Genomic DNA, 10,477 nt, shown 5'->3' with positions numbered 1-10,477 from the left:
AGGGGGGTGTCAGGGGGGCTACTCAACCGACATTATCGACTGAGAAACTTACTTACCAACATAATTAAATTAAACAATTTTAAAATATAATTAACAATTTTATTTAAAAAAAAAATCTATTAATTGTTCATATGAATTTATTTAGATTGTTTTTAATATAATGAGCTGAAACAAACTGGAAGGGGACAACCAAACATGCGCAAAGTGTGTTTATGTTTTTCATTAATTCCTGGTTATTTGACAGTAAATTTACAACACACACTAATTCATCTGACTTACACATTGTGTGTTTGTGTGTGAGTCTGCCATCTTACATTCTAAGGCAATTGAGTTTTTACACCTTGTAGTTTGTGCTCTTTTTTTTCTTCTTTATAAATGTTAATATTTTAAATACCTATATAAAAATAAATAATTTTTGTATTTTAAATAATAATTATAAATAAGTGTTAAATTACGTATATTGTGTTTGAGTTATTAGTTTTTTTATATATTTTTAAAAAATAAAATACAATGGGCAGAAAAAAAAAGAAGCAATCTAGACCATGGTGCTGGTATCCTTTTTCAACAAAATATATTATTAATAATTATTTATTTATTATTTATAAAATATTCAATTTAGATGTGCTATTAATTTTCTATTTTTTTTAAAAAAGAAAAACAAAAAAAAAATTATAAATTTATGAGTAAATATGTTGAGATGATAGTTTTTTTTTTTAATTGTAAAAAAAGAGTTAAATTTAAGACAATTTAGTTCTATAATTGGTCACTGGAGTTGCGTCAGAGCAGGAATTCAAGTGATTATAATACGTAATCGATGTTAAAGATATTAATAATGCATTTAAAATGATTTTTATTAATATAATAAAATGTTAGGCATTATATTTGACAGATGACATTGTTTATACAATATCAAATGTATTTTCACTTAATGATTATTTTTATTATTAAAATAATATAGGTACTGTAATAGAGAATTTGATGATGAAAAAATTTTAATTCAACATCAAAAAGCTAAACATTTTAAATGTCATATTTGTCATAAAAAACTTTACACTGGTCCAGGATTGAGTATACATTGTATGCAGGTAATTGAAAAAAAAAAAACTTTTATATTACTAATAGATATATATATATAATTTTAATAATATGATTGTTAAATAAATTTTCATTATTTAGGTACATAAAGAAGCAATTGATAAAGTACCAAATTCGCTACCAAATCGTAGCAATATAGAAATAGAAATTTATGGAATGGAAGGTATACCACCAAATGATGCAAAAGAACATGAAAGATTAAGAAATGGTGGTCGTCCTGGTTCACCAAGTTCTGGTGAAGATGAACCAGTACAAAAAAAAATGAAACCTGAAGGTTTATTAGGTTCAGCACCTGGTGCAATGTCAACAAGTACTGGTATGATGCCAGGTGTTATGCAAGGAATGCAAAGACAACATCATGGTATGCCACAAATGGGACAATATCCACCACCTATGCATCATCATATGATGGGACATATGGGTCATATGGGACAACCATTTATGGGACCTGGGTAAATATATATATACATGTTGACATAACTTTATGTTGTATAAAAATAAAATAATTATTTCATTTATTTTTCTAGAATGATGCAAGGAATGCCAGGTATGCCACCAGTTTCAAATGCATCAATGCCAGGTAGACCATTATTTCCAAGTGCAATTGTATCATCAGCAGCAACATCAATATCAAATAATTTATCAATGCATGGTTCAAGTATTACATCAATGGCTGGTAGTTCAATTGGTCCAGTTAAACCAACATTTCCAGCTTATGGTAGTAATGAAAGTACTGTTTCATCAACAAATAATACAACGAATAATAATGAACAAAAAGTTAATTTAATTGCAACAACTGGTGCTGCAAGTAAAATTATACATCCACCAGAAGATCTTAGTCTTGAAGAAATACGTGCAAGGTTACCAAAATATCAAAGACGACAAAATGATGATGCAAATAGAAGTCAAGAAGTAGCAAATCATCAAGCTGCTGTTTTACAACATCAACAAGCTCAACAGCAAGCCCAACAACAACAACAACAAGCTCAACAACAACAACAACAAGCTCAACAGCAACATCAACAACAACAACAACAACAACAAGCCCAACAGCAACATCAACAACAACAAGCCCAACAACAACAACAACAAGCTCAACAACAACAAGCACAACAACAACAACAGCAGCAACATCATCATCAACAACAACAACAAGCAGCAGTTAATGCTGCAGTAGCATTCCAGGATCAACAACAGAGACAACAAGCTGCATTATCTGCTTTACAACAACAACAACAAAGATTTCAGAGACCACCACAAGCTGTAATGGTATCAGCATCTGGTGGTATGCCTGTATCATCAGTTGCATTAATGGCACCTTTAATGAGACCAACAATGACACTTGCTGCACCTGCTCTTATTCATGGAGGTAACATGATGCGACCGCCCCCCATGGGCCTGCCACCAGGTAAGTCTCTTTATCCGCGAGATCACGTTTACACACTTATCACTCGGTATTTATATTCCTATTCATTTTTCATTAAATTTATTTAAAAAATAATGTTTTATTACAACATTTTTTGTTTTTTTTTTTTTTTTTTCATTCTAGAAATATTTTTACCTCATAGTTAATTACATACGTTTTTTTGTCATTATCCTTTTTCATTAGAATTAATATATTATCCTATTATTTTTAAGGGTATATTGTCTCCTATTTTATTTATTTATTTTTTTTTTCTTAAATGTTCAAACTCAAAGTATTATTGAGTGAACAAAAATGAGCGTGAGAAAGAAATGTTTTTATTTATTTTTAAATTTTTTTTTTCCAATAGTATGAAATGACATAGGGAATTTAAATTGTATGAAAGACAAAAAAAAAAATATTTAATGTTTTTTTTTTTTTTATCATAATAATTTAAAAAAAAAAAAAAAGATATAAATGAAAATTTGATATTTTACGAGATTGCTGAATTGTTTTTCATTTTTTTTTTTTTTTTTTTTGTTGTAAGCAATTATTTTATTTATTTATTATAATAATTTTTTTTTTTTTCTATAGTAATTAACGTATTGTATCGATAACTAAATACTTTTTTTTGACGTTTTAACGGTGCGTTTCCAGGGCGCCCAGTCACTCCTCGGTGAGTGTTGAATGATCCCAGTCTGGTTACTAAAAACGTGTTTTATTCTCAAGTGCAACAAGGTTGGTCCTTAGCAAAATAGCATGCGGTGACATTGCCTATTATTATTTATTTTATTATTATTATTTATTTATTCTCATTAATATTATCTCATATACTGTTATTTATTATTATTAAAAATTTCAAATTATTATCATCACTGTTATCATCATTACATGTATAATAACTAATAATCAACAAAATTATTTTTTTAATTTTATTAATTTTTCATTAATTTTTACTATATTTATTTGCATTTTTAAATTGCTAAAAAATTTTAAATTTTATTTATTTCAAAATGACGACAATACGTAATTATTTAAATTATTTTTTCCTTTTTTTTTTTTAAATACCGTGTTTATAAAATTTAAAAAATACACACATTAATTAATAATAAATAAAAAAAAAAAAAGTTATTTAAAAATTGTCACAAAGACTGGACCAAAATTTTAAATAATGAAAATTTTTTCTTTAAATAAAAAAGAAATTTCTTTCTTTTTTTATTTCTATATAAAATTATTAATAATTTTATCATTATAATTTTGTGTAATTGATTATTTTCAAAGTAATTAATAACTCAATTAAATTAACATTAATCATATACTCATTAGTAATTTATTTTCTACATGAAAAAAATAATGAGAAAAAAAAAAAAATAACATTTAGATATTTCGTGGCAAAACGTGGTACAGTAAGTAAATTCATTTTAACAGTTATCAAAGTAATATTTATATATATTATATACTACATACTACCTAATCATAAACACATATTTGAACAAAAAAAAAAATACAAAAATATTAATTAAACAATGTGTGATGATTTAATTTGAAAAAAAAAAGAGATGAATTGAAAGGGTGGCAGCCGCGGAATCATCACCGATAAAAGTTTGTTGAAAATTTTTTTAATTAAAATTTCATATAATGTGAAAAATATTTATTTATTTATTTTTTATTGTAAAATTAAACATACACATACTGACATATAAACATATAAATAATAATTGAATTTTGGTGTGGTAGCACTTATTTTATTTTTATCGAGTTTGTTGTGAAAATTGTAACTGTATTTGCGGCACAAAAATTTTTTTGCATGCTGTACGTCTTCATATAGCTTTTTATTATATACGAATTTTATTTTAAAAATTGTGCAACATAATTTGATGCAATTTATAATATACGTTGGGTAGAAAACCCATAGGTGGGCTATCAAGTAGATAATATTATATTAATATTTATTTTCCTATAATATAAAAAAACAATTTATTTATTTTTTTTTATAATTCCTAAATTTATATTCCTCAATGACATTCATTCGTTTTATATCGAATTGTCATATATTTTTTTCAAATCCTAATTATTTTTTATTTTTAATCACGGCTGTCGCCCCAAGCCATAATATTTAATATTTAAAAAAAAATATTACACAATTTTACAAAACGATAATTTTACTATTTAAATAAAATGCTGTATATATTTCAATTTTTTTTTTTTAAATTAAAAAATAAATTTACCGTGTGTGATAAGGGTACAAGGGTGATTATACGAATGAATGATCAATAACATTTTTAAATGATACAATGATGTATGTATATTTTAAATCTAAAAAAAAAATTCTTTTCTACAAAGCTAATTATTTAATTTAACAAAATAAATTAAAGCTTTGTAAAATGTTGATATATATGAAAATTCGGACAGAGCTTTACATAACTCTGGACGTAAGTATTGTAAAACTAAAAGAAAAAAAAAAAAAAAAAAAAGAAAACTCGCTAAATATGAGTTGGCAAATATTCATCAATGTTTTATTTTTTATATATATAATTTAAAAATGAAAATAAATATAATGTATTGATTGATATTTTGTCGTATTTCAGGAATGATTGGAGCATTACCACCAGGTGCAATGCATCCAGCATTTGCAACACCAATGGGTTTTCCTGGAGGGCCAATGTTGGCACCAATGATGCATCCACGCTTCAGATGATCGCCTCCATTGGACGGGTCTAATCAACAATTACATTTTGTACTGTGGGCCCGTCCATAAAACCAATTTTAAATCGCGTGAGTTCAACACACACACTATGGATGTACAGATTTATAAAGAAAAAAAAAAAAGTAATAATAATAACTATAAACCAGGGCCAATGCCAATTAAAAAAAAAAAAAAAACAAATCAAGTTACAACAAAGATCAATAAGCATCCCAAAGAATTCTACTACTCATCAAAGTTCATGGAAACTAACACGAAGTTAGCATAATTTTTGTTTTTCTTTTATCTATTAATATTATATTTATATATTCAACATTTTCACGTGAAATTAGATAATAAAATTAAAAAAAAAAAACTCTGATAACTGTTGATTTATAATATTATTTTTTATTTTAAAACTTTTGTTTCTTTTCTTTTCAATTTTTTTGTATATTTTAAAATTTAAATTTTTAAATATTCAATTAGTTAGATAAATAATTCAAATCAATTTCTTTTTCTAGAGTTTATTGTAAAGCTATAATTATTATTATATAAAACTCTTTGAAAAAGAATAAAAAAAATTTTATTTATTTTTTATTTTTTTTTCAAATTAACTATTAGAATTACTAGGTGGAAAAAAAAAAAATTCTTCTTGGCAATTATAATGTAGCTATAATGAAAAATACATTTTTAAATTTTTGAAAATCAAAGTTTTATTTTGTCTAATTAAACGTAAAATGTTTAATATATTAATATATTTAATTTTAGACAAAGCAACGCCTAAGATAAATTTCAAAACGAAGCATAATATTTAGACATATTTTGTTTCAAATTAATTTTAAATTTAATAATAAACCTGTTTATATTTCCTTGATAATTAATTTTTTTTTTAATATCATTAATAATGATTGGAAATAATAGGTAAATTATGGCACTTTACGCTGTTGTAATTATTATTATTTTTTGAATATCAAAAACTATTGAACACCAATTAAATATAAATACTATTAATAAATTTTTTAAAATATACACAGCGTAAATATATTGCCAATTTAAAATTATAGTCTGTTATATTTTTTATTTTGTGAAGAGCTGATGGCCAGGTTTGCAGATATGATTTTTTAAATTTTTTATATAAAAATACTCAATAAAAAAATAATATTATTAATAATATACTCATACGGAGAATAAAATTTTAATTAATATAAAAAATTATAAAAATCTATTCTGCAAGCTATTTGATTCTTTTCAAGGAACATTTTGGTCATGCATGAGTGAGTGGTAAGTACGAAGAGTGCTCACAAAATAATATTAAAAAAAATAAAATAAACAAAAGTTTAAAATAATAAACAATCGGGATTAATTTTTCTTATATATTAAACAAATAGAAAAAAAATACAAGAGCAAGATAAAAATATACATTCAAGTATAATTTAATTTTGAAAAATTTTCTTTTTTCTTCATTATCATCAAGCCTTTTTGGTAAATTAACTATATGATATTTGATGACCCTTGATTTCTTTTATTAAATTTTTTCACAAACTCAATGCCACAAGTTAATTTTTATACTACAATTATGAAATTTGGCCAAAGAGTTTAGAAAAAAAAAAAAAAGTTAACAACAACTCTACACTACGCTTTACATTATTTTTTTTTCTTTTCTTTTCTTTTTCTCATTCAAAAAATTAATTTATATATTAATCAAATATATTCACGTATTTTCCGTGTCATTAGCCTGCAATTATTCCATAAGTAAAAATAACAATGAGGATGATAAAAAAGCTACAAGGCAAAATAAATAACAAATAATAATAATAAATGATAAAAAAATCTAAAAAATTAAACATCAATAACCGTGCTGTTAACACGTGTACGTACAAAAAAATAATAATAATTAAAGTATTGTTATTATGTCAGTTTATTTATCAGCGATTGTCTTTCTGAATCATCATTGTAAGTAAAAATAATAATATTTTTATATGTTAATTAACACTTGACTATAAAAATTAAAATTAATAATAATAATAAAATAATTTTGTAGATAGTTTAAAAATTATAAAAATAATAATAATCACACTATCGTAGAAAAATAAAAAAAAAAACAAAAATAAAATAATTATTATATAATATTTAAAATGAAAAAAAATTTTTTGAAAATTTAAATTTAAATTCAGAATAACAATCGCAATAACGAATTTTTAAAATTTTTAAAATTATATTATTCATTGAATGTCATATATTGTCAAAATAATTTTTTATTATTTTTTTAATTAAAGACGTTCTTTGAAAATTTAAAAAAAAAATTAAAAAAAAATAAATAGATTAAGGGGCTATAATCTACCATTTTAGAATTGATTAATTAATTTATTAAATATTTTTTTCTTTTTTTTGTGATAATAATAATAATAATTTTAAAGAACAAAATTTTTTCTTTTATACTATTGAAATAAATAATTGAAAAAAAAAAAAAATTAATTAATTAATTTTTCTAAAATGTGCAGGTCAGGGTCACATTGTTTCAACCAATCACAGTTGTAATTGCTGTTGGACCTTATCGGTCCCTTGCCAAAAGGCAGGCGATTGTTTGGTCCTACCGTCATTAAATTGCCAATTTTCATTATTTAAAAATCCATATTTAATTAATTAATTTTTCATTATGTATATATGTGAATTTGAATTGATAATTATTTTTAATATATCAATAATTTGGATTTATTAATATGTGATTGACAAAGTTGACGTGTGGCTGGACTGAGAAACAAAATAATTATAAATCATAAATATGTATGCTTAATTGGCTCTGTGTGTAATACCGATTCTACAAATATCGTATTATTTTTGCGCTAAAAGAAAAAAAAAAAAAAAAAAAATTATCTCAATAAACAATAATAAATTGCCTGAAATAGTGTGATGGTGAATTTAGTAAAGTGGGCAATGTAAACTCCACATGCTTTGAAAGAAAAAAAAACAAAAAAAAAAAAAAATTATAAATCATTTTTACTTATTATATTATTAATAAATAAATATCTATTTTTTTTTTTTTTTTCTTTTTTCTCTATTTGGTTGATAAAAGTCTGGTAATTTAACTGGTGTATTGTTCTATTTATCTAAAGTGTTCTGTATTTTTTAATTTTTCTCTGATTTTTTTTTTCTCTTCTTTTTGTTTTGTTATGAAAAAAAAAAAAAAAATGAATAAATAAAAAACGCAATAATGTCTTGGTAGCAGCACAAAAAAAATCATTGTTTTCAGCATCAGAAGATTTGTATATGGAAAATTTAAAGAAAAATAAAGTGAAAAAAAAAAAAAAACATTTAATATATGTAAATAAATTTGTACAGTTTTTTCATTGTTTCCCAAATAATTTTAGAAAAAAAAATTTACCATCTTATCCGTATTATATCTAATCTAAATAATAGAAAAGTCATCAAGAAAAATCATTTGAAAAAAGGGTAATTTAAATTTTAATAGTTCACCTTTAAATTGCGACAGTCGCATTTTTATCGACATGGAAATACACCCTAATTGATTGTCAACGTCGCCATTTTAATTGTCTATTTTCACAAACGTCAGATAAACAAAATCTATAACAGCATCATCCACGTTTTAATTGAATATAAACAACAATCATTCATACAATCACAACAATAAATAAACAGGTAATCATCAATAATAATCTAATTCATTAAAAATTATTACAACATCTCTTGTTGTTTTTTTTGCTAATTTATTTGTTATTTATATAGAATGGGTGAAAGATATAATATTCACAGTCAATTAGAGCATCTTCAATCAAAATACATTGGAACTGGTCATGCTGATACAACAAAATTCGAGTGGTTAGTTAATCAACATCGTGATTCATGCAGTTCATACATGGGACATTATGATTTATTAAATTTTTTTTCAATTGCTGAAAATGAATCAAAAGCACGTGTTAGATTTAATTTAATGGAAAAAATGTTACAACCATGTGGACCACCACCAGAAAAACCAGAAGATTAAGCAAATTTATATTTTTAAGACTAATGAAAAAAAAAAATATAATAACACTCATTATTAAAAACAAAAAATTTAAATATTATTATTAATAAAGATTGGTAATTAAATAATAAATCATTTTTTTTTTTTTTCTATTTCTATAAAAATAATTATTTATTTATTCTTTTTTTATATTTATTATTTTGCTTTTTTCATTAAAATTATTAACAACAGATTTAACTAATCTTTGTTGTATAATTAATGATATATCTTTACTTTTATCAGTTAAATTATTTAATATTGATTGAATATCATTTAAATTAATATCACCAATAAAATGAAGTTCAGCAATTTGTTCATGTTGTGGTAAACATGCTTGCATAATTAATCCATGTTTTGTTATTTTATCATTATCATTAGCACAAATTGTTTGATTTAAACATAATTCTTCTTCGTCAATTGTTGGATCAATAAATATTTTATCATTATAAATACCAGCAGTAACAGCTGTTACTAAACCAAACATTGGTATACTTGCATTAGCTAATGCTAAACTTGCTGCTGTTATTGCTGTACTTAAACATGAACCATCATTATCTAATACAAGTGCATAAATATCAACTTGAAAATTTGGAAATTCATGTCTACATACTGATGGTTCAAGTGATCTTTGCATTATCATACTAAATTCTTTTTCTTCATTATCTTGTTGATGTATTTTACGTTTTTTACATGAAAATGATGCATATTTAAATTCACAATATAAATTACCTTGTAAACTGTAACCACTTTTATTTGGTATTTCACGTGGATCAAATACAGTACATATTACTTTTGTTTTACCAATTTCAATATATGCTGATCCTTTTGCTTGACTAACAATTCCAGCTTTTACAACTATAATAAATAAATTAAAAAAATTTTTTAATTATAATAATTAACAACAATTAAATAAATAAATAAAAAAAAAAACATAACCTACACATTTTTCTTATTTCAGAATGTTTTCTTCCATCTTCTCTTTTTAATAATAAATTTTTTCGTTTTTCAGTTTCTTTTGATGATGAATCCACATAAATTTGATATGGAATTGACACTTCTGGTCCATTTATTCTTTTTTGATCAATCGGCATTTTTATTTTTCAATTAATAATACTCAAATTAATTATCAGCTTAATTTCACACAATTGTTATTGTTCAACAGTTTTGCCAACTTGTCAGGCTCAATGACGGCCATTTGCATTTCAATATTTTGTTTTTTTTTTTTTTTTTAATAATACAGTGGCGCCATTTTGTCAAACGTTAATTAACAAAAACA

The 10,477-nt window shown here is 23.4% G+C and overlaps 3 protein-coding genes across 5 annotated transcripts; 2 read left to right on the top strand and 1 right to left on the bottom strand.

The window, feature by feature from the left end:
- The first annotated feature begins 285 nt into the window (after window positions 1–285).
- On the top strand, window positions 286–6,556 carry LOC122857116 (BUB3-interacting and GLEBS motif-containing protein ZNF207-like). Of its 3 annotated transcripts, XR_006374177.1 has the most exons (6): window positions 441–551; window positions 959–1,085; window positions 1,177–1,547; window positions 1,623–2,503; window positions 3,155–3,235; window positions 5,086–5,197. XR_006374177.1 is itself a non-coding variant. In XM_044159111.1 (5 exons), the coding sequence occupies exons 1-5, from the start codon at window positions 511–513 to the stop codon at window positions 5,193–5,195; spliced, it is 1,530 nt and encodes a 509-aa protein (XP_044015046.1). In that variant the 5' UTR covers window positions 286–510; the 3' UTR covers window positions 5,196–6,556. The 3 variants fall into 3 exon arrangements, 2 of the variants coding, with proteins under 2 accessions (XP_044015046.1, XP_044015047.1); XM_044159111.1 differs by lacking the exon at window positions 3,155–3,235 and having other exon boundaries at window positions 286–551; window positions 5,086–6,556; XM_044159112.1 differs by having other exon boundaries at window positions 3,155–6,556.
- Window positions 6,557–8,683: 2,127 nt separating this feature from the next.
- On the top strand, window positions 8,684–9,339 carry LOC122857109 (splicing factor 3B subunit 5). The gene is made up of 2 exons (XM_044159098.1): window positions 8,684–8,837; window positions 8,925–9,339. The coding sequence occupies exon 2, from the start codon at window positions 8,926–8,928 to the stop codon at window positions 9,181–9,183; it is 258 nt and encodes an 85-aa protein (XP_044015033.1). The 5' UTR covers window positions 8,684–8,837; window position 8,925; the 3' UTR covers window positions 9,184–9,339.
- On the bottom strand, window positions 9,338–10,388 carry LOC122857108 (exosome complex component MTR3-like). Its single transcript, XM_044159097.1, has 2 exons — window positions 10,142–10,388; window positions 9,338–10,056 (listed from the first exon to the last, which is right to left on the bottom strand). Exons 1-2 carry the CDS (start codon window positions 10,290–10,292, stop codon window positions 9,338–9,340), a joined length of 870 nt encoding a protein of 289 aa, XP_044015032.1. The 5' UTR covers window positions 10,293–10,388.
- Window positions 10,389–10,477: the final 89 nt, after the last annotated feature.

This window comes from Aphidius gifuensis, linkage group LG5 (genome assembly GCF_014905175.1).
Source record: "Aphidius gifuensis isolate YNYX2018 linkage group LG5, ASM1490517v1, whole genome shotgun sequence".
In the NCBI taxonomy this organism is placed as follows: domain Eukaryota; kingdom Metazoa; phylum Arthropoda; class Insecta; order Hymenoptera; family Braconidae; genus Aphidius; species Aphidius gifuensis.
The sequence above is the reverse complement of the archived record's forward strand: the minus strand, read 5'-3'. Positions and strand labels throughout refer to the sequence as shown.